A 26157-nucleotide genomic window follows, 5' to 3' on the forward strand; every position below is an offset into this window, starting at 1 on the left:
TCCTCCCTCCAGTGTGAGTTTACCTAAGCAAATCTTTCACGATAACACTCAGCAATTAGCCCGCCTGTGGCTGCGGATGTGTTCTTCCTTCTGAGGATCCAGACATGACCTGCTCCTCTCTGCAGCCACCTGAGCCCCAGCTGTGGCTCAGGACACCTCACCGGGCCTGGATTGGATTCTCTGCACATCAAGTTATCCTAGTCCGCCAACCAAGATCTGATCTTGTGTTCTCTACACGCTGGCTCCGTGTCCCTGTGCGCCCCCCCCCCCCGGCCCCCGTGCTCTCATCGGCTAGAGATCTTCCCTTGACCTTGCTGATGGTGAACCAGCCCAGATGCCCACATCATGTCACCTTCCTGCTATAAGAGCCCCCTAAAGCAGGTCATAAATTTTAAGTCTCCTTTCTGCTATGAGTCCCCTATAACCATATTATGGATGTACAAGTCTCCTTTCTGCTATAAAAGTCCCCTAAAGTATGTCATGGATGTTAAGTCTCCTTTCTGCCTTAAGAGTCCCCTATAAGCACATCATAGATGTAGAAGTCAGGCAGGGTCTGGAGAGCAATTCTGATGGCTTCATGCCCTCAAATGCAGACACTGAGGCCCAGAGAGGGGCAGTGGGCTGCCAAGGTCACACCTGGGTTTTTTCTTCCTTAGAACTGTACTCCCTCATTGCTACCTACTCCTTCCTAAAGGTCCCCTCATCTTCGAATCTCCTCACCTTCCCAATCTTTTCCTCTCCTGATACTATATGTGACTGGAGTGGGTTGAATTGTGTCCTCTAAGCCCTGGCCAAGTAACTTAGTTGGTTGGAGCCAAGAGTGCTGGTTCAATCCCCGGTCAGGGAACATTCAAGAATCAACTCAATGAGCCTAACCAGGCAGTGGCACACTGCATAGAGCATTGACCTGGGACACTGAGGACCCAGATTCAAATCCTCAAGTTCACTGACCTGAATGCAATCTCACCAGCTTGAGCGCAGGGCCACCAGCTTGAGCATGGGATCATCGACCTGATCTCATGGTTGCTGGCTTGAGCCAAAAGGTCTCTGGCTTGAAGCCCAAGGTCACTGGCTTGAAGCCCAAAGTCACCAGCTTGAGCAAGGTGTCACTGGCTCAGCTAGAGCCTTCCCGGTCAAGGCACATATGAGAAGCAATCAATGAACAACTAAAGTGCCGCAACTATACATTGATACTTCTCATCTCTCTCCCTTCCTGTCTCTCTCTCCCTCCCCTACCCCTTCTCTCTCTCAAAAAAAAAGAAAAAAAAAGAAAATCAACCAATGAATGCACAACTAAGTGGAACAACAGATCAATGTCTCCCAACCCTCTCCTTCCTCTCTCTTTAAAATCAATCAATAAATAAAAATTTAAAAACAGAAAAGAAGTGTCCAAATCTTTTTTTTTTTAATTTTTATTTATTCATTTTAGAGGAGAGAGAGAGATTGAGAGAGAGAGAGAGAGAGAGAAAGAGAGAGAGAGAAGGGGGGAGGAGCAGGAAGCTTCAACTCCCATATGTGCCTTGACTGGGCAAGCCCAGGGTTTTGAACCGGCAACCTCAGCATTCCAGGTCAACGCTTTATCCACTGCGCCACCATAGGTCAGGCAAGAGGTGTCCAAATCTTAAGGCCCAGTCCCAGTCCCTATGGATGTGGCGTTATGTAGAAACAGGGGCTTTGGAGATGTGATTAAGTTAAGGATCTCGAGATAAGATCATCCTGGATGTAGGGCAAACCCCCAAACCAGTGACTGGTGTCCTCAGAAGAGACGCAGAGAAGGCGGACGCCATGGGAAAACGGACACCAAGACCAGAGGGACACCAGGTGTGGCTGGGGCCACTGGGAGGTGCAAAAGGCGGGAAGGACCCTCCCCAGAGCCTGGGATGGAGCAGGACCCTGCCAATACCTTGACTCTGCATGTCTGGCCTCCAGACTGTGAGAGACTAACCTTCTGTTCTTGGAAGCTGCTGGGTTTGTGGTCATTTGGGACAGCAGCCCCAGGAACTAACACCCGGACCAAAGTCTCCTCTTGGCCACAGATCCGTAAATTCACCCAAAGATGGGCATCTGAATTCCGCCACCATCAAAACCCCTGGGTGGGTGGGGGGGTGTCTGTGCCCTGGGCACCAGGAGAGTTTGCTGTCCACATAGCTAACTACTGCATTGCATATATAAAAATGTGATCCAAGGGAGATTCTCACTGTAAGTGTTCCTACCACAAGAATAAAAACAAAGGCCTGGCCCTGGCCAGTTGGCTCAGCGATAGAGTGTCAGCCCGGCGTGTGGAAGTTCCGGGTTTGACTCCTGGCCAGGGCACACAGGAGAAGCGCCCATCTGCTTCTCCACCCTTCCCCCTCTCCTTTGTCTCTGTCTCTCTTTTCTCCTCCCGCAGCCAAGGCTCCATGGGAGCAAAGTTGGCCTGGGTGCTGAGGTCGGCTCCATGGCCTCCACCTTAGGCGCTAGAATGGCTCTGGTTGCAACGGAGCAACGTCCCAGATGGGCAGAGCATTGCTTCCTGGTGGGCATGCCGGGTGGATCCTGGTCAGGTGTATGTGGGAGTCTGTCTCTCTGCCTCCCTGCTTCTCACTTCAGAAAAATACAAACAAACAAACAAAAACACAAAGGCCTGACCTGTGGTGGTGCAGTGGATAGAGCCTCAACCTGGAACGCTAAGGTCTCCAGTTTGAAACCCCAGGTTTGGGCTTGCCTGGTCAAGGCACACGTGAGAAGCAACTACTAGGAGTTGATGCTTCCTGCTCCCCTCACTCCCCCTGCCTTTCTCTCTCTATCCTTTCTCTAAAACCAGTAAATAAAATCTTTTTTTTAAATGGTAGATTTTGTTGTAAGAAAAAAAAAAGGAAAACCCTTTGGGTGTTATGGTAATCACCCCTCCTCCACATCCCTCCCCCAAATAAAGGAGATGTCATTTCAACACTCACTTTACTCAGACAACAAAAAAATTGATCAGTGCCAGAGAGAGGGAAGCTGGCCAGCAGACACAGGAGGCCACCTGCAGTCACAGGAGCAGGCAGAGGCCTTGGGGAATGCCCAGTGCAGGTTGGGTTGAAGGGCCCAGAACCCCGAACTAGAACTGAGAGGTGTTCAAAATTCAGCTGTGGATTTGGGTGGAATTCAGCAAATCCAAGGGTTCCCATGTGTCTCAGTTCCCACGTTTCTGGACAGGGAAGGAAGCCTGCAGATGAGGAGTCCAGGGGCCTGGTTCTGCCCCCCTGACGGCATTTCCGGGGGCCAGGCCCCTTTGGGAGGCCCAGGACCTTGTTGGATAGGAGCAGGCAGACACCCGCTGGCCAGTCCGGGCTCCTGGTCAGTTGGTCTTGAGCCGGGGGCTCTGGAAGGCCGACAGGGCGATGAGAAGCTGGGCGGCATAGTAGGTGGCCATGATCAGCAGGCGGGCATGGGCCAGGGGCTGGATGAAGGCATCCCAGGCCAGTGTTGTGTCGGAGATGGTGAAGAAGAGGGCACCCCAGCGGGCACTGCCACCCCGGGCCAGGCCGCGCCATAGCATGGTGGTCAGGGCCAGGGAGTAGGTGCTCAGGGGCAGGACCATGTCGGGAGGCAGGTGCAGCAGCAGGAGGCCATATAATGGGAGACAGGTCAACAGGATGGGCGGCAGGAGGCCCAGCTGCAGGGGCCGGAAGCCGAAGGCCCAGATGTAGAGCAGCTGGCTTTGGGTGAAAGCCAGGACGCCTAGGGGACATGGGGGTGGGTGCCTGAGAGGCCTGCTGCTTGCGTCACCGTGCAGCCCACGGCATGAGGGACAGGACTGTCCCCACTATGCTCCCAGCCAGGGTCCTTGGTGCAGCCTCCGTCCTTACTTCCCTCACATGCTATCTCGACTCCCCCGAGCTCCACTATGCATTTGGCTTCACACCTGGATGCACACACTGGGCACACGCCCACCCTAGGGCCCCTGCCTGGACTGTCTGACCTTCCTGTACCCCCACCAAGATGTCCCCTAGTCTGCAACACCATCCTACTCAAGACTGTCACACCCGGACCCCACACTCAACTTCCTTGATGCCTGTCACTCACACCTGCGAAGGTCAAGCCGAGCTCCCTGAGGGTGGGGGGTCCAGGTGTGTGTTGGTCTCTGCCGCACCCCAGTGCCTTTGAATGTCACCTAGCCCACGGCAGGCAGGTGTTATCAGGGAGCCGCCCCAGCAACCGGGACCCCTCAGCAAGGGAGGCCAAAGGGGATGACGCCGCCGGCTCCCCCTGCTTACCATAGACAAAGGCCTCAGGCCAGATGAGGAAGATGTCCCCAAGGGCTGAGAAGAGCAGGGCCACCTGCAGGAGGCGGCTATACCTCCCGCCGGGGGACGCCCACAGCAGCCCCACCAGGCACAGTATAGGCAGGCACTTGACCAGGGCACCGACCCAGGATGGCGGCTCCTCCGGGATCCAGAGCAGGAAGTAGGCAGTGCAGGTGACAAAGTAAGGGCTCAGCCAGCCCAGGGGCAGCTGCTTTGGGGACAGGGGGGCCGCTGAGACAGTGGAGTTGGCCCAGCGCTCAGACCCTGGGATGAGGGTCCACTCCAGACCCGCTTGACCTCGCGGTCTCATCCAGCCCCCAGCCCTTGCCAGTCAGGCCCCGCCCCACCAAGATTAAGGTCTCAGGGCTCCAGCGCCACCCCCACCCAGGGACCCCAGGTTGTCCAGCCTCCCAGGAGGCCAGGACCCCAGGCCCATCTCCCCTCTCACACTCAGGCTCTCACTTGGGCTGAGAAGTGAAGATTTCGGGGCAGCCCCTCTTTCTCGGCGTCCATGACGGTCTGTGACCCCCCCCCCCCCCAGTGGCCTGTCTGTGGGCACCAATGGCTTTAGGGGTGGAGGGGATGGTGTGTGGTTACACATTAACCCGAGGAGTGTCCTGTGGACTCTGGGACTGATAATGGCCTAGGGAGATGCTGTCCCCACCCAGGGATGGCTCAGCCTGGCACCTGCAGATAAGGTGCCCATTGGGATGCAGGGGACCCCCCTCCACACTCATTCCCCAGCCTCCCCCAGAACCTAGTTTCCAACCCCTCTGCTGTGGGTGCGAATGCCCCTCACAGTCCCATGCCCAGCCAGCCCTCCTTCACCAGAGGGACAGGGCACCATCACCTTGTCTTCACCGGTGGGACGGAGGGACAAGATGAAACTCCTCCCATCGCCACTAGGGCCCCTCTGGGTCCACAGCCCCCTGCACACCTCCAGGGCCTCCCACGAACACTTTCTGAGAGCATGTGCGTCAGGGAGGACTCCCTGAGAGGTTGTCAGCAGCCTGCGCCCCAAGGCCCCCGGATGGCACCAGAACAAAAGCTTCGAACCCCTAGTCTGGTGAGTGCTACTGGTCTGTTCACTTCCCCCTGCATGGCAGGGACCTACCAGGCGCCCACAGTCCAGTCCGGCCTCCATGGCCACCTCCAACTACCCACTGCCCCACCAGAGGGAAGAGGCTCAGAGAAGAGTTTCCTGCAGGGCCACCCCCTGGTTGGGATCATGAAGGGGACCCCGGGAGACAGGGCCCCCGCCCCCCACATCCCAGAACTCCAGGTCTGAGCAACAGAAGTCGTAAACGGTCCTTTATTACTTATATCTGCAATACGAAACAGAAGCTCGCACGGACACACGGGACAAACGCACTCACACAGCCTGAGAGAGGGAGCTGGGACAAGGTCACTTGGCAGCTGGGCTGGACCCCAGACCCTCGGGTATTGGAGGGGGACCCCAGCCGGACCCCCGCCAAGCCCAGCCCCAGCGCCTGTGGGAGGCGCAGGGCGCTCACGAGTGTGTCAGGGCCTCATGGGAATGTCACGGGAGAGGCCCCCCCTGGACTGGAACCCCAGCCCCCAGAGCACTGCGGGCCGGGCCGGGCTCCTGTTTCCCTGGCCTGGGGGAAAATGCAGGGTCCAGGGTGTGCGGGGCTGGGCAAAGGCACGGCCCCCACTCGGGCCCCAGGTGGACCTGAGCTGAAAGGCCGAGTGTGGGTGTGGACATCTGCACCGAGCGGGGTGTGCCAAGGGTGGGCAGGATGGACACGGCCCCCTGCGGCTGCGCCAGCCCCCACTGGACCACTGGACGGGAAGACCCAGCCCTGCCCACAGCAGGGCATGGCTTCCTGCCGGCTCTCCTCCTACCCCCTCTCCTCCCTCAACATACATATAATATATAATATAGGTCTCTCTCTCTCTACCCGACTCTATATCTTTATTCTAGGAGGTAAAACTCCATCTTTTCTTTTCTCAGTGCAAATGGGGTGGGTGGGGCCTGTCTCCCTGGCACCAGCCTCCGGGGAGTCCAGAGGAGAGAACATAAGGGGGGATGAGATGGGAGATGGGGGTACCAGGCTGTCTGGGACACCCCTGACCCTGCCCGGGCAGGGTCCACACACAGGACAAGGATCTGGCCTCCACCACAGCAACCACGCAGTCACCTGGGAAGGAAGAGGGAGACCGGCATGAGGGGCCCACTGGCCCCCTCTCCACCCCCACACCCCTCCACTCCTCACCCCCAGGCTCTGATACTCACTGGGAGCCCGGGGACATGGGCCCGCCCTGGGCAGAGCCATTGGGTATCGGAGGCGGCTGCAGGGCCTGGGCACTGTTGGGAGACGAGTATGAGAGGTCAATGCCCCCCCCCAAGATGAACCCCACTCAACCAGCAGGAAGACAGCCCATGCTCACCTCTGGCTTTGAGGGAGTCCTGGGGGCTCTGGGCTCTTCTCCCCCTCCATGGCCTGGGGGGGTTGGGGGGCCCAAGGGGCTGGAACAGAGGTAGCAGGGTCTCTGGTTGCACTGTGGGCGGACCAGTGGGGTGACTGTCACTCCGATGCCCTGCGGGACACTTGCCCGCGGCCCGGGGCCCTCACACCCACAGGCCCCCAGGAGCTGTCCCAGCAGGACAGACAGTTTGGGATACAGGCTCTGCACATACCCTGTGCCCTGCTGGAAGCCCCCCTGGGCTGAGCTGGTGGCCCTGGGTTCTATGACATCCTGCAGGCACAGGCTCAGTCCTGGACCTTCAGCTGCTAGAGGCCCCAGGAAAGGGGCATGGACCTCAGGGGTCCCACCAGGGCCCCCTACAGTAGCTCAGGGGCAGAAACAACCCCAAGTTTCTGTTACCCCCCACACACAGCCCCAGCAGCTACTCCCCAGCTGGTCACCTGTCCAAGGAGCTGGGGGCGGAGCTTGTCCCTCTGAGGGAAGCCTGGAGGTCCTGGATGCTGACCAAGGCCTGACAGGGGGCTGCAAAAGAGAGGCCCACTCAGCCAACCCCTCAGGTAGCAGTGGCGGAGGCAGGGGCGTGGAGGTGGGGAGGGTGGCAGGGGCAGGCAGCAGCTCACCTGAGGGCTCCGCTACTTGGCCGCCTTCTGAGGCTTCCTGAGGTGCTGAGGAGATCGCGGGGTCCTGGGACCTGGGAGGGGAGAGGGGCAGCCCGAGGTGGCGGCTGACACTGAATCTGCGGCCCGAGGGAACCAGGACCCAGCACCCGTGCCCCAGCCTGGCCTCCTGGCCTCACCTGAGCTGCAGGGTGCTGGGGGCTGCAGGGCTGGCTGGGCTTGAGGCAGGGAGGTCCTGGGGCACAGCGAGAGGCCCCTGTGGAGCGGGGGGCCCAGAGCACGGCTCCTGCTCCCTGGAGTCCTGCGGGCTGGTCAGGGCATCTGTAGGCACTGCATCAAAGGTGGCTGTCCAGCCGGAGCCTGGGGGATGGGTAGGGGCAGCAGTGAGCACGGCAGGCGGGCAGACACCTATGCCCGCTGACCACGGCCCTGCCCGTGTTCACCCACCAGGAGGCTGGGGGCCCGGGCTAGGGTAAGCGGAGGGCCCAGCTCTGCCTCGGGCCGCCTGGCCGTCTTCCTCCTCGTCCTCCTCATCATCCTCGTCGTCCTCGTCCTCCTCCTCCTCGCTGTCTGTGCTGCCTCCGCTCCTGCCACCAAAACCAGCTGTCACCATGGAGCTGGGGCAGGGCGGTGTCCCCACTGCCCAGCCACCCCCCCTCCCGGGCTGGCCCCCAGCAGCCATCTGTGAAGGAATCAACAGGCACAAAAAGGGGTGGAGGTGATGTGTGTGTGGGGGGGAGAAGTCGGTTAGGGCCTCCCGGGCTGGGCCCAGGGGGCATCAAGACGCCCAGGAGAGTCCTGTCCCACAGGGGCCGGGTGGCCAGTGATACCGCCAGCACCAAGAGTGGCTGTCCTCGTCCCCATCACCACTGTTTCCTTGGCCAAGAACAACATCAGCATGTGCAGTGGCTCCAAAAATACTGCTGAGTGCGGACTAACATGTGACTTGAGACCACAAAGTCTGACCGGCCTAGATGTCCACCCAGGGGGACAGCTGAGCAAATGCTGACCATGCCACCATCTTCACAGTGGGAAGGAACACATCTCCTTAGCATTGAAAGTAACGAGACACTCAGCAACCGGGGGACAAAGGGGAGCTTCTCAAACCCGAAAGGATTCTGCAAGGGCACTGGTCACGACGTCGGTGGCCAGGGAATGATGGCGTTTCTATACACTTGAGACACCTCAGAATGACAAGGAAACAGCCACATTCAGTCATATCCAAAAGAATACAAGTTAGGGATACATTTAACAAAGGAGCATAAAACTCACTCCGAAAACTACAAAACAGTACTGAGAGTTAAAAGTACCTGAATTCATGGAAACACGCCCCATGCTCACAGGCTGTGACCAAATACTGTCAGAACAGCAGCACCCGCACCCTGAGCGGCAGGCCCGGAGCCATCCCCGTCAGAATCCCAGCCGGCTCTTGTTGGAACTGACAAGCTGATCCCAAAATGCATACGGGATCTCAAGGACCCTCAATAGTCAACACAACCTTGAACAAAGTGGCAGGAACCCACACTTCCTAATTTCACAACTTCCTACAGTGCAACAGTGATCAAGACCCGTCTGTCCATCATAGAAATGGACATCGGGACCAATGGGCCAGAAGAGTGGGAATAAGCCCTGCACACACAGTCAAATGGTGTCCACAAGGGTGCCACAACCTGCCCTGGAGAGAGGACCGTCCCTTCAAGTGCCACTGGGACAGCGGCATCCCCGCATGCAAGAATGAACTGGACCCCGCACAGCGCTCAGTGGATCGAAACCTAAGCGTAAGAGCTAACACCACCTTAAACCCACAGAAGCATGGGTGATCACGACCTGGGACTTGGTGGCCCCACAGCAGCACAGCCGAGGATGGCAGTGAACCACCCCTGCCACAGGGGTCTGCAGCGGCAGCCAGCAGGGGTACAGGGATGGCTCCAACCCCGTCCCTGGCGAGGGCTGTCCATATGGCCATCTTCTCAGGATTCACACACTCGCCTGTGCTTGTTACAAGTCCAATAGGTAAAGCACTCTAATCCTCAAATCAGGAACCCTGGGGGCAAAGGCTCAGGTGCAGGCACCAAGAAGCTGACGTGGAACAACCCCACATGGTCAGTGACATCCGAGCCAGACAGCATGCAGAGAAATAACAACGTTAGCACAAAGACCTGGTCACAGCTGACTGACACGAGGCCAGTGAGGATGGCATGATTATCACCTGTAATTTTACCAAAATTAAGAGAAAGAGAAGCTGCTGGAACCACCATTCTGGGAACAACGGCACGACAGCTAACCCGGGAGCTGCTGTTTGCAGATGCACCTGGATCATGCTGTACCTGAAAGAGACCCCTCAGGTTCCAGCCACACACAAGCTGTTACGCTCTTCTTGTAGCTTTATCCAGTGTTTTTCAACCACCAGTCTGCAGGCCAGTCTACGGACCGGTCCATGAAAGAGTTAACCACCCTGATTGCATGAAGGTTATTAGACCCAACAATCCCAGTCCAATTCACTATATTTGGGGTGATTTCTGCCTTAGCAGCCTGGGAAATAATTCTCCTCTTTTCACTAGTTCCCAAATGTAAACATCTTGAAATCCACTGTTAACCCATCAGAACTGGGTTCCTAACGCTCACAACTGCAAGTCCCCTGACAAATATACACTCCATTCCCCGCACACTTCTCCCTCACACAGGCCAATGGGAACTGTTCACTATGGGCCCACTGCCCCACCAGGCCACGAAGCCTGGAGAGGCAGGAAGGGACTCACCGCAGGCCCAGGCGGGCTCCCCTGGCCAGCTGGCTGCCCTGCCAGGCGCCATCCTCCCCGTCGGACTCCCCAGAGCCTGGGCCCTCCTCCTCCTCCTCCTCCTCCTCCTCCTCCTCCTCGTCATCAAACTGCTGGATCCGGTCCTTGTAGCATATCTCCAGCAGGTTGCCGTTGGGCTGCAGGGGCAGGAGGGTGGGGTGAGTGGCGTGGCTCGCAGCCCCCCCCCCCCCCCAAGAACAGGGCAGCACTCACGTTCTCATCATCAGCATTGAGGGAGAAGGTGATATTGGCTGTCTTGTCAAAAGGCGCACTGAGAGGGAAGCAAGACAGTGAGGGGAGGCTGGGGGGCCATGGAGGCACAGGGCAGGGGATGTAGGGGGATGGGGAGGCGGGGGGGCCCTCCAGCTTCTTCTCTCATGCATGTACCCTTACTGTTCACAGTTGTGCCTCTGCCAACCCCCCACTCGCTCACCTCTCTCTATATGTAACCCAAGTCAACACTCGTGATACAGTCACGTCATGGGCGAAGCCTGGCAGAGCTGAGGTCCCTGCCCTTGTACAAAGGTGCCCAAGGGGGCTGTGTGCTGCAGGAGCCCCTCTCAGCTGTCCTCCCACCTGACTCTAAACCACACCCCTTGGGTGCTTGTGCGCACCCCAAGGGCCGGCTGGGCCCCCGTCAGCCCACTGCCCCATCCACCTGGGGATGCGACAGGCTCCTCCCGAGCACAGACTACCTCTGCTCAGCAGGCACAGGGCACACAGCGCTTCACCAGCACATCCTTCAGGGGCCCTGCAGGGCGCGCTCCATTCAGAGCCCTACAGACCCCTCAACCCTGAGGTGCGCACAAGGAGACCAGGCCCACACAGGCGATCTGCCCTGGGCCAGGGCCTGACACTGCACAAAGCAAGCTCAGAACAGAGGCCCCTGGGCAGGCAGGCAGTGAGAAAGCCGTGGTGGCCACGCCTGCCCCTGATCCGGTGTCCTCTGTGCTCATTCAGTGGCCACCCGCCCTTCGCTGTCTGCCTGCTGCTGTCACGAGCGTGCCTGTGCAATTTATAAACTGTTACTCAATTTTCATTCTTTTCTCTGATTGTTCAAGTAACAGAGCCTGTGGCAGAAAATTCAGAGGATAAAAAAGAATGTTCACGGCCACAGCACCAGAAGTGATAATGTTAAGATGCTATTGCAACAAATGGGCACAGCTGATCACTGAAAGAGATATTGTGGTAGTGGCTGGGTGTGCCGTGGACTAGAGTGTCATCCCAGTACATCAAGGTTGCCAGTTCAATCCCCAGTCAGGGCACATACAAGAACCAACTGGTGGAACAACAAATGGATGTTTCTCTTCCTCTCTCTCTAAAATCAATTTTAAAAATAAAAATCACCCTGAGCAGGCAGTGGCGCAGTGAATAGAGCATCAGACTGGGATGTGGAGGACCCAAGTTCGAAATGCTGAGGTCGCTGGCTTGGGCAAAGGATTACTCGCTCTGCTGTAGCCACCACACCTCCCCCCCACCGTTAAGGCACATATGAGAAGCAATCAGTGAATTAAGGAGCCGCAACAAAGAATTGATGCTTCACATCTCTCCTTTCCTGCCTGTCTGTCCCTCTCTCACTCTATCTGTCACAAAATAAATAAATAAATAAATAAAATAATAAAAATCAGTAAGTAAAAAAAATTCTCATTGCCCCCAGGCCTCTGGAAGGGGAAGTGGTAATCCCGGCCTCTGGGCCATTCTGACCCTGCACAAGCTGGTCCCACACAGTCGCGCAGCCCGGGAAGGACTGGGAGGGATGGTGGGAGCCCACAGCAGGCAGCCTCCCACAGAGCGGCACACTCACTTCACGCTTTCCTCCTGCTCCCCAAACTCCTCATCATTGAAGCCGAAGTGGTCGATGAAGGCTGAGGTCATGCGCTGCATCTGGAAATCCACGAAGGCCTGTAGGGCGGCGGGTGGTGGTCAGGGGCTGCTGGCTGGTGGGGCAGGGCAGGTGGGTGGGGGGGAGGGTGGGGCTGGAACAGGGGGTAGGGGGTGGGACGGGAGGGACAGGACTGGACCTGGAGGATCCCGCAGTTCCCACAGCCCCACCTGCTGCAGCACGGCCTCCTCGGGGAAATTGAACTCCTTGAGCCGGTCATCCTCGTCATCACTGGAGGAGTGCAGGTGGTGGGTGTTCACCTGGGTGGGCAGGGGGCAGGGCTGTGAGGGCCCATAGGCTGTGGGGACCCCGTGGGGACAGGGAGCTGGGACTGCGGGGGCCTCACCAGGTCCACCATGTTCTTCTTGTTGGTCTCGGCCAGGGGTCCTGACACGAAGGCCTCCCACTGTTCCTGCTGCTCAGCTGGCAGCTCTGTGCAGCAGGGACAGGGACAGGGACAAGGACAAAGACATGAGGAGGTGGCCCTTGGCCTCCACCAGCCTACACCCCCCCAAAGCAAGCCGCCACCTCACCTTTCAGCAACTGCCCCAGCTGCTCAGCGTTGGGCCCCTTGTCCACGTTCTGCACCAGGGCGTTGGCCACTCGCGTCAGGTGACCCATGTAGCCTTTCCGCGGGCCCCCTGCAGACCTGGGCAAAGGTGGAGGCCAGAGCTGGACACAGGCCGCCCACACACCCGCCCCCACCCAGAAGGAAGGCGGGGACACTCACTGCACACGGTCGTTCTCCTCCCAGGCTGTCAGGATGCGCTCCACCAGACGGCACTGCTGCAGCAGCTGGGGGGGGGGGGGGCAGCAGCCAGGTCAGCGCTGCACCCCAGGCCCGGCCACCCATGCACAGAGCAGGAAGGAACAGAGGCAGCCCCCACCGGGGACCCGCAGCCCAGCCTCGGGCCTCCCTCCGAGCGTGCAGCGCACCCTCAAAAACAGCCCACACACACCCGCCCCTGCCCCTCTGCGCTCTGCTCTGCATCCCCAGAAACATCTTCAACCTGTCCAGTTCCCACTCAATCTGGACAACAAACCTCACGCGCCCCACTGCATACTCCTCTCCGAGGTCCTGGGCCACATGCAGGGCATATCCCCGTCTCCCCCAGTACCGTCACCCTGGGAGAGTCCTTCCTAGGACACCCACCGCCTCCCAAGCCCACCAGGTCCCCCCACCTGCCTGAACGTCAGCCTCTTTTCTCAGACATGACCTAAAGATGACTCCAAGCCCCCAACCCCCAGGACACAAAGTCACCCAGGACAGGCAAGCAAGCAGTGGATGCAGGGCAGAGCCCACCCAGGGGGCTGAGGGGTGGCCGGGAGCTTCAGCTCACATGTTTCACGACTGGGTTTGCGGCAGGCATCTCAGGGCTGCTGTCAGAAGGGGGCCCAGTGCTCAGCATGGCGCTCACACACACCTCCACTTGGGTGTGCAGGAAGTTGTTGAACACGTAGTGGAAGAAGAGGTCCTGGGGAGGATAGGGTGGGCTGGCACGGAGAGGCCCCAGAGGCCCTGGCCCACTGTCCCCGGGCCCACTGTCCCCAGCTGACCCCATCCCCACCCGCTGCCCGGAGCCCCTGCCCCCGCACCAGCATGGTGTTGGGCACGTCCAGTGCCAGGAGCTCCTGGGTCAGGGCCGCATCGTTGGCAGTCAAGGCACTGGCCAACAGCTTGACCACGTGTAGCCGTGTGTTGCCCAGCGGTGGGACCAGGGTACCCCACGTCGTGCACAACGGCTCCAACTGCAAACAAAGAGGAGGTTCGACACCTAGCCCCCTGCTGTCTGGGACCACGGAGCAACCTTCCCTGTCAGCCTCCCGGCCCGCTTCGCCCACCTCCGGCGGCTCGAACAGGAGCTGGTGGAAGCAGCTGAGCCGCGGGCACAGGGCGTGCAGGGTGCCCACGCTGGACACAGCACTGTCGAGCGTGGCCTGGGCCAGGAGCTCCAGCTGCCCATCCACACTGCTGAAGAAGTTGTTCACGATCACAGACTCAGCCCTGCGATGGGGAGAACAGGGGGCGAGGCGAGCTGCCCAGACTGTGAGCATGTGTGTACGCAGACCCCAGCTGGAAAGGAGCGAGGACCTGCTCCCAGCCTGGGCGCGCGGCCGCACCCAGGCAGGGTCCGGGGCAATAGGGTAGAAGCCTCAGTGTCCCAGGAAGCAACCTGCCTGGTGGACCCTGGAATCCAATGGCCAGCTGGAAGCTATGGGCAGCTGACCTGGCCTCAATTTCATCAGCTGTCAGATAGGCACAAGAGGACCCTTCTCCAGCACTGCAGTGACCACTGTGAAGTGGTTACCACTTGGGGAGGCTGTGTTCTCTGAGCCTCACCCCTGCACGGAAGGCCAGGTCCCCAGGGAGTCACAGAGCCACCCAGGGAAGCGGCCCCCTTACCGTGGCCTCCTGGGCTCCAGCAGGGTCAGCAGCACCTGGATGCCACTGACCAGGACTGACGGGCTCAGCTCCCCCTCCAGCATGTTGCTCAGGAGCTGCTCAATCGTCTCCTGCCTGGGGTGAGGGGGGGGGTCAGGGTAAAGGGCCGGCCCCAGGCCCCAGGAGGGCTCTCCCCTCCCCCCCAGCAAGGGCGCTGCCTAAAAACCCACTTTTCCAAAGTGGCCAACAGCTGGTCGGGCTCCGGGCTATCCTGAACTTGGATCATCTGCTCCCGGCTTAGGCGGATGATGTCACACAGGGACTGGGACGCATTGGAATGTTGCTGGGAGGCAGAGAAAGAGCTGAGGACCATAGCCCGGCCACTGGGTCCTCCATAGCCTGGTGTCGGGACTCTCATGAGTTGATCACCTGGCCCCAGCCCTTAGGGACGAGGAAGAGAATGGCAGACACAGGCACACAAGTGCCAAGGGAGAAAGCACGAGGCATCAAATATGGGAGAAGAGAGATGGCAGAAAAAAGGAACCAAGGAAGGCTTCCTATAAAAGGAGACATCCCACAGAAACCCGGTACTATTCACAGTAGCCAAAGAAAGGTTATCCACCAACTAGTGAACAGTAAGCAACCGTGGTCTGTGCACAAGCAGAATGCTCCTCAGCCTTAGAAAGGGGTGAAGCACTGACACACTACAACACAGAAGCACACAGAACATGGTGCTGAGGCAGAGGCCAGCTAGGGACCACATGTTGTGGGACTCCATGAATACAAAAGGTCCAGAAGAGGCAAACCCAGAGACAGAACAGTGGCTGCCTGGGGCTGGTAACCATGAGGGGAGTTAGAGTGACACGTGACAGGCACAGGGTGTCGTGTCCTTTTTGGAGTGTTGAAACATCCCAACACCAACGTAGTGACGACTGCATGTATGAACAAACTAAAAGCTGCTGAATCCCACAATACAGGTGGTGGGCCGTACAGTACGTAACTTATTCTCAACACAGCTGTCGCCAAGATGGGAAAGCAAGAGAAAAGCCTGACCAGGCAGTGGCACAGTGGATAGAGTGTCGGACCAGGACGCGGAGGACCCAGGTCCGAGGTCACTGGCCTGAGCGCAGGCTCACCAGCTTAAGCGCAGAGTCACCAGCTTGAGTGTGGGATCATAGACATGACCCCATGGTCACTGGCTTCAGCCCCCCAGGTCAAGGCACATATGAGAAAGCAATCAATAAACAACTAAGGTGCCACAACCATGAGTTGATGCTTCTCATGTCTCTCCCTTCCTGTCTCTCGCTAAAAAAAAAGAAAACAAAAAAGAAAAAAAGAGAAGGAAAAAAAAAAGAACACAAGAAAGCAGAAGCAAGTGCTGAGTCTAACCCAACAGGACCCACGTGGACCTGGGACCCATGGGCAGGCCCAGGACCCACATGGACACCTTCACCCCTCTGCCACAAAGGCCTGGGTGGCCATCTCCTCCCTTCCCCTTATGACGAGCGCTAACTACACCTGTGGCTGGCGAGGAGCCGAGGCCCCATGAGCTGTTGCTGAGGTGGATGCGGGCCCCCAGGTGGACGCTCTGAAGGACAGCGAGGCTTGTCCAGGCGCAGAGTCAGCGCTGGAGGGAAGGAGGGGACAGCGCCTGGCAAGGGCAGCAGTGAGCTGCAGTGGACAGAGCCCCCTAGACCTGCCCCTCAAAGGAACACAGGCCAACTTCCAGGCTGAGAAGAACGTCCTGTGTGTAAGAGCCCCTTTCTGTTCTGTCCCTGCATCAGTGGGTACAGATGCGAGCACGCACGGCTCCCAACGCTGCCTTTTGTCATCCATTTCTCCACGAAAAAGGGAAGGGCCTGGTGGGTCTGGGACACTCACATTGTCATCTTTCGATGGGTGGATCTGCTCGATGAGCCGCTGGACAATCTTCTCCTCGTTGAGCCACTGCGGGAGAGAAAGGAGGCGGAGCTCTGCTCATTGCCCCCGCCCCTGGCAGGCCCCGCCACTCACACCTGGCTCTGCCCCTCGGGGAGCTCACATTGACCACTTCCTGCCTCAGCTGTGGCCGCTCCACGCAGGTGAGCAGGCGTAGCAGCAGGTCCATGATGGCTGAGGTGCCGATGTGCTGCAGTAGCAGGTCCACGAAGTCGTCCTTCTTCCGCAGAAAGGACACAAGCTGGGGGCATGGGCAGGTTAGCCGGCAGGCCCCAGGCGGCCCGCCCACCCACCCCTTGCAGCGGCGCCCAGGCCAGCAGGCACCTGGTCCGTCTTGCGGTTGATGAGGATCCCCATGACCTTGCTGAAGAAGCTGGCCAGCAGCGGGTTGAGGCAGCCGCTGCTCTGCAGGAAGCCATAGAGCCGGTTCAGCAGGGACTCGTCGGCGCCCAGGGCGTCATTGATCTGGGGCACATCTGATGTCAGGATCTCGCAGGCTACACTGGGGTACCTGGGAAGGGCGGAGCAGCGGCTGTCATGTCCGGAGAGGGAAGTGGGTCCGGGGGAGAGACAGGGAGCACGGAGCATGCCCTCACCTCCATCAGAACCACCGCGCGGCAGTCTGCCCTGCTGACCCTCACCACCAAGCCTGTCACAGCCTCAACACCGGCCTGCTGGTCACCCCAGCCCTGGTTACCATCAGAGCTTGCCCTGAACAGTCTGTCTGGGTGATCTCTCCAAACCTCAATGTCACCCCTTACATTCTGCTCCATACACTGACTTGAGGGCCGCCCCATCCAGCAGGCCACCCAAGGCCCTGGGTGACAACAACCTGTTCAAGGGGCCTGTGAACCGTAGGAACCCCAGGGGCCAGAGGGATCAGGTGTCAAAATAGAGGCTCCCTCAGCATCTCCCTGCTTCTGTGAGCCGGAGCCCAGTCCTCTGGGTCCCTGGACACCGTCAGGGGAGGGGGGTGATGGACAGAGGTCAGGGCAAAAGGCACATGGGAGCAACTGTCTGATAGAGAGATGGACATCAGGAGGCACAGAGGCCCCGACCAACCCTGCCAGAAGTCTCTGCGACCACCTCCACTGAAGGACAAAATTTTACAAAGGACAAACCGAAGGGCAGCCCTCAGCCATGCACCCTGTTCAGGCCTCCGGGGACAGGAGACGCAGAGCCGGCCCAAGGTGAGGGCCGCACGCCTCTCTGCAGGGTGAGGGGGCAGGGCAGAGGGCGGCACAGGGAACAGGGAGGAGAACCCAGAGGAAGCCTGCATCTGGCATGCACCATGCAGGGCCCTAGAAGGGCAGTGGAGACCAGGGAATGCTGAAGTGCCCAGTTATGAAGACAATTCCAGGTGTGCCCCCAGCAGGGCCCTGCCCGCCTGGCCCCCAGCACACCCCAGGGCCCTAAGCACCCATGGAGTGATGGGGGGAGGGGCACAGGCTGGAGAGCAGGGCCAAGGGACGTGCCAACTCTGCCTACAGCCGTGCCCTGTGCTCCTGGCACCATGCTGGGCACAGACAGATCTCACCCCACTCATGTTCCCAAACAGGAAAATTTAGAAGAGAATCACAGGTACAAAGAGGCTGTCTGGGAGGAGAGCACCTGCTTTAAACCACGGCAGGGCCTGTGGGCCATCCCCCAGCATCCTGGGCTGTGGCACCGTGCTGTGCTTGGCACAATATCACCTGGGGGGGGGGGCAGGCCGTGCACGGGGAGCTCTGCGTGTGACTGGTTATGGCAACAAAAATCCAACTGAAAAAGCACCAGTGGGGGGCAGGAGCCACTGAAACGAGACTGCCCAGACGCTGTCCCCAAGAGCCCTCCACGTTCCTCCCCTGGAGGCCACTGTCCAACCCCGTGATAAAGGTGCTTTTAGAAAGCTCTGAGGGTGCTCTGGAGCACAGGCTGTGGGCCGGCAGCTGGGGCCTGGCCTCCCCCACTCCCACCTCAGTTTCCCGTCCCCATTGGCAGTCACGGGACACGGTGGGCAGGCTCACTTGTAGCGCAGCCGCTCCTCGCCACTGGCCGGCGGCTCCTGGGTGACCCAGGCCACCATGGCCTGTAGGTGCGGTGGCTGCAGCAGGAAGTCCAGCAGCTTGCGGTTGACGACCTTGCACTCCTGCAGGACGTCCTCCTCATCCAGCAGCTCGGGCAGGCTGAGGTCCTCCCGCTCCAGCAGCGTGTCCAAGTGTGAGCTTGTGTGCAGGTCAAACTTCCAGAACATGGCGCCCTGGGGGCAGAGGCTGTCAAGCCTGGGCCCGCCAGCCCATCCCTGCCAGCCGCAAGTCTTCCTGCCTGGTCCAGAGCCCCGAGTTCCAAAGGGTCATGTAACACCTGAGGCCCACTGTCCTGCCCAACCCTCCACCCCGGGGGGCCAGGAAAGGCCCCTGTGTGTGGACCCACAAGGCCGGCAAGGGACAACAGACCTGTGCACAGAGCCACCAGGGACCCGCCCCAGGAGGGCCTGTGTCCACTGTCCCCACATCTGGGCAGGAGCCTCCTGGGCTGGGGCCAGGGCTGTGCTCATCCCGGAAGCCCTGAGCAGACTCACTTCCTTCTGTATTTGCTAAACACATTCAAGTGCCCCATGACAGCCAGCATGCGGCCACCAGTCGACCCAGCCAATCAGCACGTGGTGCAGGGTGTGGGGGGGCGGGCAGAGGGAAGTGTGTGCCGTTGCCTGGATGCCACGCACGCACACATACACAAACATACCCACCCCTCCCCGCCCACAGCCCAGGGCAGGGAAGAGGGGAATGGGGGTGAGGGGAGCTCCCAGAACAGCCACTGACAGGCCTGAAGGAAGCAGGACAGACAGGGTAACCAGATCAGCGGGGAGGACGGGCCAGCTCCCACTGCCAGCCGTATGGTATCCTGGCTCCAACCCTGCATGCCCGGCTGTGGCCCAACCCACCTGGCAATGGTAGGGAACCGGCATCAGGAGCATTTCCTGTGGAGCACTCACCAGGTGCTAGGTGAGCCCAAGCCCGGGCCACATGGACTCCGACATCCCCCCCGCCCCCGCCCCGAGCCCTCAGGCCCCTCAGTGGGTCCGGACCACCGTCTAGAGCTGCCCTGCCTCCACAAGTCTACCACACATGGGGCATGGTCCCCACAGCCCTGTCTGAGGGGCCGCCACCACTGGCACACAGAGGACGGCCCACTCCCAGGTAAGCCAGGGCTCCACAGCACAGCACAGGCACTGACCAAAACTCACACTTGTCCCTTGCCTCATGAAGACCCCCTGAGGCAGAGGCCACCGTGGACATACCGAGAGCACGAGACGGCCCTCCTGGCAGCTGCAGACCCGCAGACACCAGTCCCTCTCCTACAATGCCCTCCAAGTCTTCTCTGCTGCACACCACCCCAGCCACGGACAGTGCAACAGCCACAGACAGAGCACCAGCCCCAGGAGAACGATGCGGACTCAGAAAGCTACTGGGGCGGGGCTGTGGGCGCAGGTGACCAGCCTTCTGACCCTCGATCCATTCAAGACACCAACGCACCCAGCTGTCCTTCCCAGCCTCTACCAGAGCCTCAGCCAGCCCCACCGTCCCGGTGACCTGGCTTTGACTGGGAACAAGTGGCTGTAAACTCGCAACTACCCTGACAGGACTCGTGTCTGTTCCTCAGCCCTGGTAGACCAGCCTGAAGGTGCCGTGGAGGGACCGGTCCTGTGCACACGGCCAGCCAGAAGGGGACAGGATCCTACTGCACAGGGACTCACCCCAGCCCTTCAGTCCCCCCCACATTCAGGCCACTTTAAAAAAATGTATTGATTGATTGTAAAGAGAAAAAGAGAGATATTGACTCGCTGTTCCATTTATCTGTGCATTCCCTGGTTGGTTCCTGCATGTGCCCCGACCAAGGATTGAACCTGCAACCCCAGCATATCGGGATGACACTTCACATCCAACTGAACTACCCGGCCACCCGGACCAAAGCCCCACGAGGACCTCTCCAGTCTCCACATTCAAAGCACCAAGGACCCCTGCCACCTCCACCCCTACCCGGCCAGCACGTCCACTGTCTCGGTAACAATGTATGTGCACCACATGTGCCCTGACTGGATGACAGAACCACACAGAACCTCCCTCAATGGGCTGCTATCAGCACCAGGGGACAGCACCTAGCACGGGACCTGGGCATGCACACCTGAGCTGTGTGGACCTGGGATCAGGGCTGTTCAAGGCACTGTTGCTGCCTGGAGCCACAGACAGCAAGGACCTCAGTGGGAAAATACCACCTGTTTCTACATCAGAGGCTCTCAAGTGGCAATCAGGGGACCAGGGAAGCCAAGAGGCCACCGAAACCGTCATCGAGGGCCACACACTGTCTGACTGTATGACTCCATCCACAGAGACAGAAAGCTGATGAGGGGTTTTCAGTAGCTGGGGGTGGGGAAGTCAGTGATTGCTAATCAGGACAGGGTTTCCTTTTTGAAAAAGGATGTTCAAAAAACTCCTCTGAAAGTTCTAAAACCAATTACCGACAACTTTGCTGGTCAGTTACACCCAAAAATGCACCGTGGTGATGGCTGCAAGCTGTGACTGTACTAGGAGCCACTGAAAACACGCACTATAAATGGGTGAATTGGAGGTGTACAAGTTACAGCTCAACAAAACCGTTACCAAAACAAACAGATCCCAGGCTGCCGAGCGCATGCGGGGGCCAGGCTGGGCTCCACGTCCCAGTCACCCAGCACTGCCCGGCTGCCAGCTGCCCACAGAGCTGGGGCATGTGAAGGCCCCGCCCTGCGGGCCCGCCCACCCACCCCGGTTCCCCCTTCCCACGTCCCCGCCACAGTTCCTAAGCTAAGTGGCCACCCTCCCCCCAGGGAAGGGGGGCAGGATAGGGCCCTGCTAACTCTGCAGAGAACCTGTGTACCCGCACAAAACACCTTGTATCATATTAAGATGACAAAGTGGAGAACTGTTTTCACCCCCGTTTGAGAGATGAATGATGCAGCCCGCAGGGAGGAGCCCAGAGCCCCCTGTCCTGACTAGAGTCCCACCCACTTCCAAAGCACGTGGTTAGAGGGTGCAGGCTACACCCGGGGCCCAAGTACCCCCCACCCCGCCTGCGTGACACAGCAGGTCCAACCTCCCTCCCAAAGCTGGCTTTCCAGAGAGCACGGTGGGGGGGTGGCTGCAACCAGACAGAAGTGGGGGGGCTGCATGGCTGGGACCATGGATCCAGGGGCCTCTCCAGCTGGCCCCTTCAATTCTCATACCCTTGGGTCGCCCCTCTGAAAATCAGGAAGCTGCAAAAACCAGATGCAACCGAGTGGTGGGTGCTATCCCACCCAGAACAAGGCAGCAGGTAAAGGACTGGGAAAAAGAAAAACACAGGAAAGAGGGAAAGAAAAAAACTGCCCCACCACAGACTCTCAAATCATTACAGCCCCAAGTCCTGCTGGTCCACCCCATCTTCTCACTTAGTGGAACTCGATGGAAGCTCTGGGAACCGACCTCACAGGACAGACGGGTCTCCTGACTTGCTAACGGTTACACGGGGCCACCACCTGGCATCCGGGAGCCTCGCTTCCAGTCTGCGACATGGGGGCCACCGCTGGCCAGGAAGGGCCACGCTGTGTGGACAGCCGGGTCAGGTGGGGAACAGGCCAGAGCTCAGCAGAGGCTGGCCCCATCTGGTAGCAGAAGGAAAGGGGACCACCATGGCCCCAAGTGACGGTGCTAAAAACAGAGCAGGGCTGCAGAGAGACTCTGCCCCGTCTGCCTGAATGACTCAGGTCATTCAAATGCTCTGGCGGGCACCACACTGCCCGCCACCCCCACCCTTGTCAACTTTGAGCAAACTTCAAGAAAACGGAAGTGACTGCCACTGGTTTTTAGCAACAGTTTGAAAACCAAGACTGACTGCAAACGGAAGGGGAAGCTGCAAGTAAGAAAGGAAGCCATTAAGCACAAAAGCACCTCTCCCTCAGGCTCTGCATCATCACCTCGGGGTCCTCGCCTCACTTAGCTGTACGGTGGGGTGCTCAGGCCTCCTGCCCCGGGGCTCAGACAGGGCCTGACCGAGGCTCCAGGAGGGTTTCCCCTGTCACTGCCGCCGCCACCATCGTCCACACAGCTCCACCTACTGGGTGCTGTGGGCAGATCCTTCATCAGACTCCTTCCCCACCTGCCCTGGCCCCTAAACGCCCAGAAGTGGAGGTCAAGGGCGCAGAGGCCTCTGGGAGGGCCTCCGGGGTGGCCACATGAGGTGCCCTGAGGCTCAGTACAGGCTCCAGTGTCTGGAGAGGCTGTCTGGGACCTGCTGACCGCTGCCACCCTTTGCCATCACGGGCCATCAGCTGCACCAGTGAGACACAGCCTAGGTAAGCTCCAGGAGGGGAAAAGCTAGGGCGAGTCAGCCTGCCCCCAGCGCCTCGTAGGGCCAAGCAGGTCAGAGATCAAGGAGACCACCCCCCTCGGGCTCCCCCCAGCCCACTGTCAACAGTAAAGGAGATGGGGACTTGTGAATCCCAGGACGGGAAGATGGTGATGGTGGGACCCTGTATGCGTGCGGCCATAAAACCTAACCTGCCCAGCAAGGCAGGCAGTGAGAAGCCCATTTGGATGAAAAGGCCCGAGAAGAACATGGCCAAAGTCACGTGGGAGGTCGGCCTGGGATCTGACTGTGGTTCAGGAAAGCCTGGGGAGGGGGTCCCCAGTTAGGCGAGTCACCCTCTGACCCCAGAGCAGACTCTCCTGAGGGAGGCAGCTGTGCGGTCCCACCCCAGGGAATGGAGGAGCCAGGGAACAGCAGAGACTGGGCACCCCGGGGCCAAGGACCAAGGAGGGGTTCGGAGCTCACTGTCAGGACAGTCTCCATGGTGGGTCATGGGTTCAAAGGGAAAAAGAAAAAGAACAGCGAATAGATTGTGAAATGGCCCTTGGGAAACACAGAGGAGCAGCGTGTGACAAGGTGACCCGGTCAGGAAGGCCTCAGTTCTAGTCCTGCCTGTCCATCCAAACTGACATCTCAGTGGCCTCAGACCAGGGATCTCACCCCATTGAGCCTCAGTGCCTTACATGGCTTGGCCTTGAACGGAGGGCATGTCCCCACCCCCAGTGCTGGGCCGGCCTGGGAGCAGGGTTCACCAGGAAGGCTTCTCATTCTCACCAACACTTCCAAGCCTCTCTAACCTAACCCCTGGTGGCCACCTGCATGGCGCTCAGCACTTCTAGCACACCTGACTGCTCCTTGGCACCCCCGCCTCTGCCCTGGCTCAGTGACTCTTCGCTCCTCGAACCTGACTAGCTCCTCCTGGGTCTTTCAGACTTCAGCGCAGACACCACTTCCTCCAAGAAGCTTCCCCTGACTGCATGAGAGCCTGTTCCACACTTCCACAGGTTCCGTGGTCACCTTGTGACAGCATAAGAGGGCTCTGTGACAGCATTTGCCTGTTTGGTCACCTGCCTCCCCCACCAGATGCTCGTTTCCCAGAACCTAGCAGAAGACCAGGTCCTCAGCTAGAGATATTTGGCGAATGAATGAAAACTGAAGGTCACCTGGCCACAGATCCTGAAAATAAGTTGTTGGGGCTGAGGAGCTGGACAGTATTCTCCCCTAACAGAAAGAAACAGCAGATGGCCCAACAGAAAGGGCCAAAAGCACAGAAGTAAATAAAGATACACAAAAGTAAGTCAAAATACACAGGACATGGTCGCTTTTCAGTAGAAATGGAGCAGACAGGCCAAAACTACATCACACCCAAGCAAGGCAGCACATGCAGCCACCTGACACACGGGTTGTGGGCTCTGTCCCAGGCTCTGTAGGATGGTCACCAGCATCCCGGGGCTCTAGCCATCAGCCACCAGTAGCCTCATATCACAAGCTGTGACAACCAAAAATGTCCCCAGCCAATGAAACTCCTACAAATAAATAATCCCAAACCAAACAGTAAGCCTTAAAAACACTATCTCCTTCTGGGGCCCTGCACTCTGCTCCAGGCATCTACAAACACCACACTCCCCCCCCCCCACCACCACCACCACCACACCTGACAACCTGACTTCCTGCGCACAAAAACGCCCCTGCAGGAGGGTGGTTATGGTGACACCTGCGTCCTCAGTACAGAGGTACAGGTGTGTCAGAGAGCAGCAAGAAAGACCCAACCTGGCCACCTTCCATGACCTGGACCAGCCATTCTTTTACAATGCGCGTCTGAGTTCCAGGCACACAGACCGCTCCCGGTTCCCATGTTCACATATGTGCGCGTCCTATTCCTTCCACAGGGATGGCCCTTCTTCCCAACACCGTCTGTCAATTCCTCCCCAGCCTTCCTAGACAGAAAATCCGACCCATCGAGCCTGTCTCACCAGTGCCTGGGCGCTGGGCCTCCAGCAGCAGCGCCCTGAGTTACCTCTATCCCACCACTGGTCATTGTGACCAGCTGTCCAGCCCTGCCTGGGGCAGTCTCCCAGGGCTGCCCCCCCCCCTCACTCGGGGCCATCACCAGGCTCCCGCATCTCCCAGAATGGGACCGAGGGGTGGCTACTGCTCTGCAGAAGCACCTCCCCAAAGGGCCAGCTCACAAGAAGCCCGAGCCGCAGGGTGGCAGAGCCCAGTCAGGGTGGAGGGGAGCCCCACAACCCTCCTGGAGTGGTCCCGGGCCCAAGGGGGAGAGTCAGACGCCATGGAGTCGATGCACAGGGGACAGGGACCCAAGGGAGCTGGGATGTCCACGGAAAAGGGTCTGAGGTTGTGGAGGGGCAGAGAAGGGAGTGCCGTTGAGTCCCACGGGACAGACAGGGGAAGGTAGGGTGGGGAAGGGAAGGCCAAGGGGCACACTAAACAAGAGGCTAGAGGAGCATCTACGGGGAAGGAGGTGGGGTGGGAATGACATACAGGAGAAATTGGGGGGGACGAGGAGATTTGGGGGGTCGAAGGGACGAGACAGGGGAAGCCCCAGAAGGAAAGAAGGGGTCTGATGGAGAAGCGCTTAGGAGACAGACACAAGGGTACCAGGCGGGGCTGAGTAGCCAGGACGTGGGAGCGGGACTCGGGGTGCCCGGCCCGGGGAAGGGCCCTTGGGCGGCCGCTCACCTGCGTAGGGGGGCGGCGGCGGCTCTTCGCACTCGGGGCTCATCGGGGCGCCCACCCCCCGCCCCGCCGCCGGCGGCTCCGGCCCTGCTCAGGGGCCTGCCTGGTACGTGGGGCGGGGGGCGTCGGGGGCGGGGGGAATCTCGCGGGGGCGCAGACGCAGACGCGGCGGCCGGGGCCGAGGCTCACGCACGCGCCCTCAGGCCTACGGAGGGGCCTTCGCGCGCCGACTGCCCGAGCTTGGGGGGGGGGGGGGGTCAGCGCCGGCCTGGCTGCGGGCAGGCGCGCGGGGCCGCCGGCGAGAGCGGAGCGAGCCCGACCGGGGGACTGGGGGAGGTCAGTGGGGGTCGCGAGGCTCGCTCAGGCCCTCAGCGGGGAAGCCGCCCCGTTCTCCCCGGCCCAGTGGCCCCCGCGGCAAAGCCTAGGCCGGACGCGGTCTCAATGGGCCGCGGTGCTGAGCGGGGACCGACAGAACTCAAGGCCCACTTCCTCCACCGCTCCCTGCCCGACACCGGCAAGGTCTACCGGCTTTGCAGTCGGCTTCAGGGCCTCCTTCACCCGGCTCCGTCCGCCACTATCCCATAATCCCCTCAGCGCAGGGGAACGTAGGAGACCCCGCCCTCCCGCGGTTGTCTCGTTGCGCGAAGGCCAAGCTCCCGAGACGGCAGTACGCGTGCGCGCGCGGAGCTCGGTCTCTCCCGACCCCGCCCATCCCTGCCTCAGATGCGCTTGCGCCGGTTGATGCCAACAGACTCCC

The 26157-nt window shown here is 59.6% G+C and overlaps 2 protein-coding genes across 6 annotated transcripts; both read right to left on the bottom strand.

Annotated features, from left to right (window-relative positions):
- Positions 1–2920: 2920 nt before the first annotated feature.
- On the bottom strand, positions 2921–4889 carry TMEM86B (transmembrane protein 86B). 2 transcript variants are annotated; one of them, XM_066374507.1, is made up of 3 exons: positions 4734–4889; positions 4242–4479; positions 2921–3705 (listed from the first exon to the last, which is right to left on the bottom strand). In XM_066374507.1, exons 1-3 carry the CDS (start codon positions 4782–4784, stop codon positions 3323–3325), a joined length of 672 nt encoding a protein of 223 aa, XP_066230604.1. In that variant the 5' UTR covers positions 4785–4889; the 3' UTR covers positions 2921–3322. The 2 variants fall into 2 exon arrangements, with proteins under 2 accessions (XP_066230604.1, XP_066230603.1); XM_066374506.1 differs by having other exon boundaries at positions 4242–4482; positions 4734–4861.
- A 680-nt stretch (positions 4890–5569) lies between these two features.
- On the bottom strand, positions 5570–26023 carry PPP6R1 (protein phosphatase 6 regulatory subunit 1). 4 transcript variants are annotated; one of them, XM_066374502.1, is made up of 24 exons: positions 25404–26023; positions 18347–18579; positions 16665–16851; positions 16444–16581; positions 16284–16349; positions 14633–14745; positions 14424–14537; positions 13862–14024; positions 13616–13768; positions 13360–13494; positions 12750–12814; positions 12553–12668; positions 12366–12451; positions 12190–12279; positions 11942–12039; positions 10351–10408; positions 10099–10274; positions 7787–7926; positions 7519–7699; positions 7343–7413; positions 7163–7244; positions 6684–6794; positions 6529–6600; positions 5570–6433 (listed from the first exon to the last, which is right to left on the bottom strand). In XM_066374502.1, exons 2-24 carry the CDS (start codon positions 18571–18573, stop codon positions 6430–6432), a joined length of 2646 nt encoding a protein of 881 aa, XP_066230599.1. In that variant the 5' UTR covers positions 18574–18579; positions 25404–26023; the 3' UTR covers positions 5570–6429. The 4 variants fall into 4 exon arrangements, with proteins under 4 accessions (XP_066230599.1, XP_066230601.1, XP_066230600.1 ...); XM_066374504.1 differs by lacking the exon at positions 25404–26023 and adding an exon at positions 22312–22332; XM_066374503.1 differs by lacking the exon at positions 25404–26023 and adding an exon at positions 18776–18800.
- Positions 26024–26157: the final 134 nt, after the last annotated feature.

This window comes from Saccopteryx leptura, chromosome 3 (genome assembly GCF_036850995.1).
Source record: "Saccopteryx leptura isolate mSacLep1 chromosome 3, mSacLep1_pri_phased_curated, whole genome shotgun sequence".
Classification (NCBI taxonomy): Eukaryota; Metazoa; Chordata; class Mammalia; order Chiroptera; family Emballonuridae; genus Saccopteryx; species Saccopteryx leptura.

Bases quoted from the DNA above. Each gene is read 5' to 3' on its own strand.
- TMEM86B (XM_066374506.1), bottom strand. From the start codon at position 4,784: ATGGACGCCGAGAAAGAGGGGCTGCCCCGAAATCTTCACTTCTCAGCC. The intron at 4,483-4,733 runs GTGAGAGCCTGA...CTGTCCCCAAAG, and splicing joins ATCTTCACTTCTCAGCCCAA to CAGCTGCCCCTGGGCTGGCT. The intron at 3,706-4,241 runs GTAAGCAGGGGG...CATGTCCCCTAG, and splicing joins GCCTGAGGCCTTTGTCTATG to GCGTCCTGGCTTTCACCCAA.
- PPP6R1 (XM_066374502.1), bottom strand. From the start codon at position 18,573: ATGTTCTGGAAGTTTGACCTGCACACAAGCTCACACTTGGACACGCTG. The intron at 16,852-18,346 runs GTGAGCCTGCCC...CGCCCTTCCCAG, and splicing joins GAGGAGCGGCTGCGCTACAA to GTACCCCAGTGTAGCCTGCG. The intron at 6,795-7,162 runs GTGACCAGCTGG...GTCCGCCCACAG, and splicing joins GCCCCCAGCTCCTTGGACAG to TGCAACCAGAGACCCTGCTA.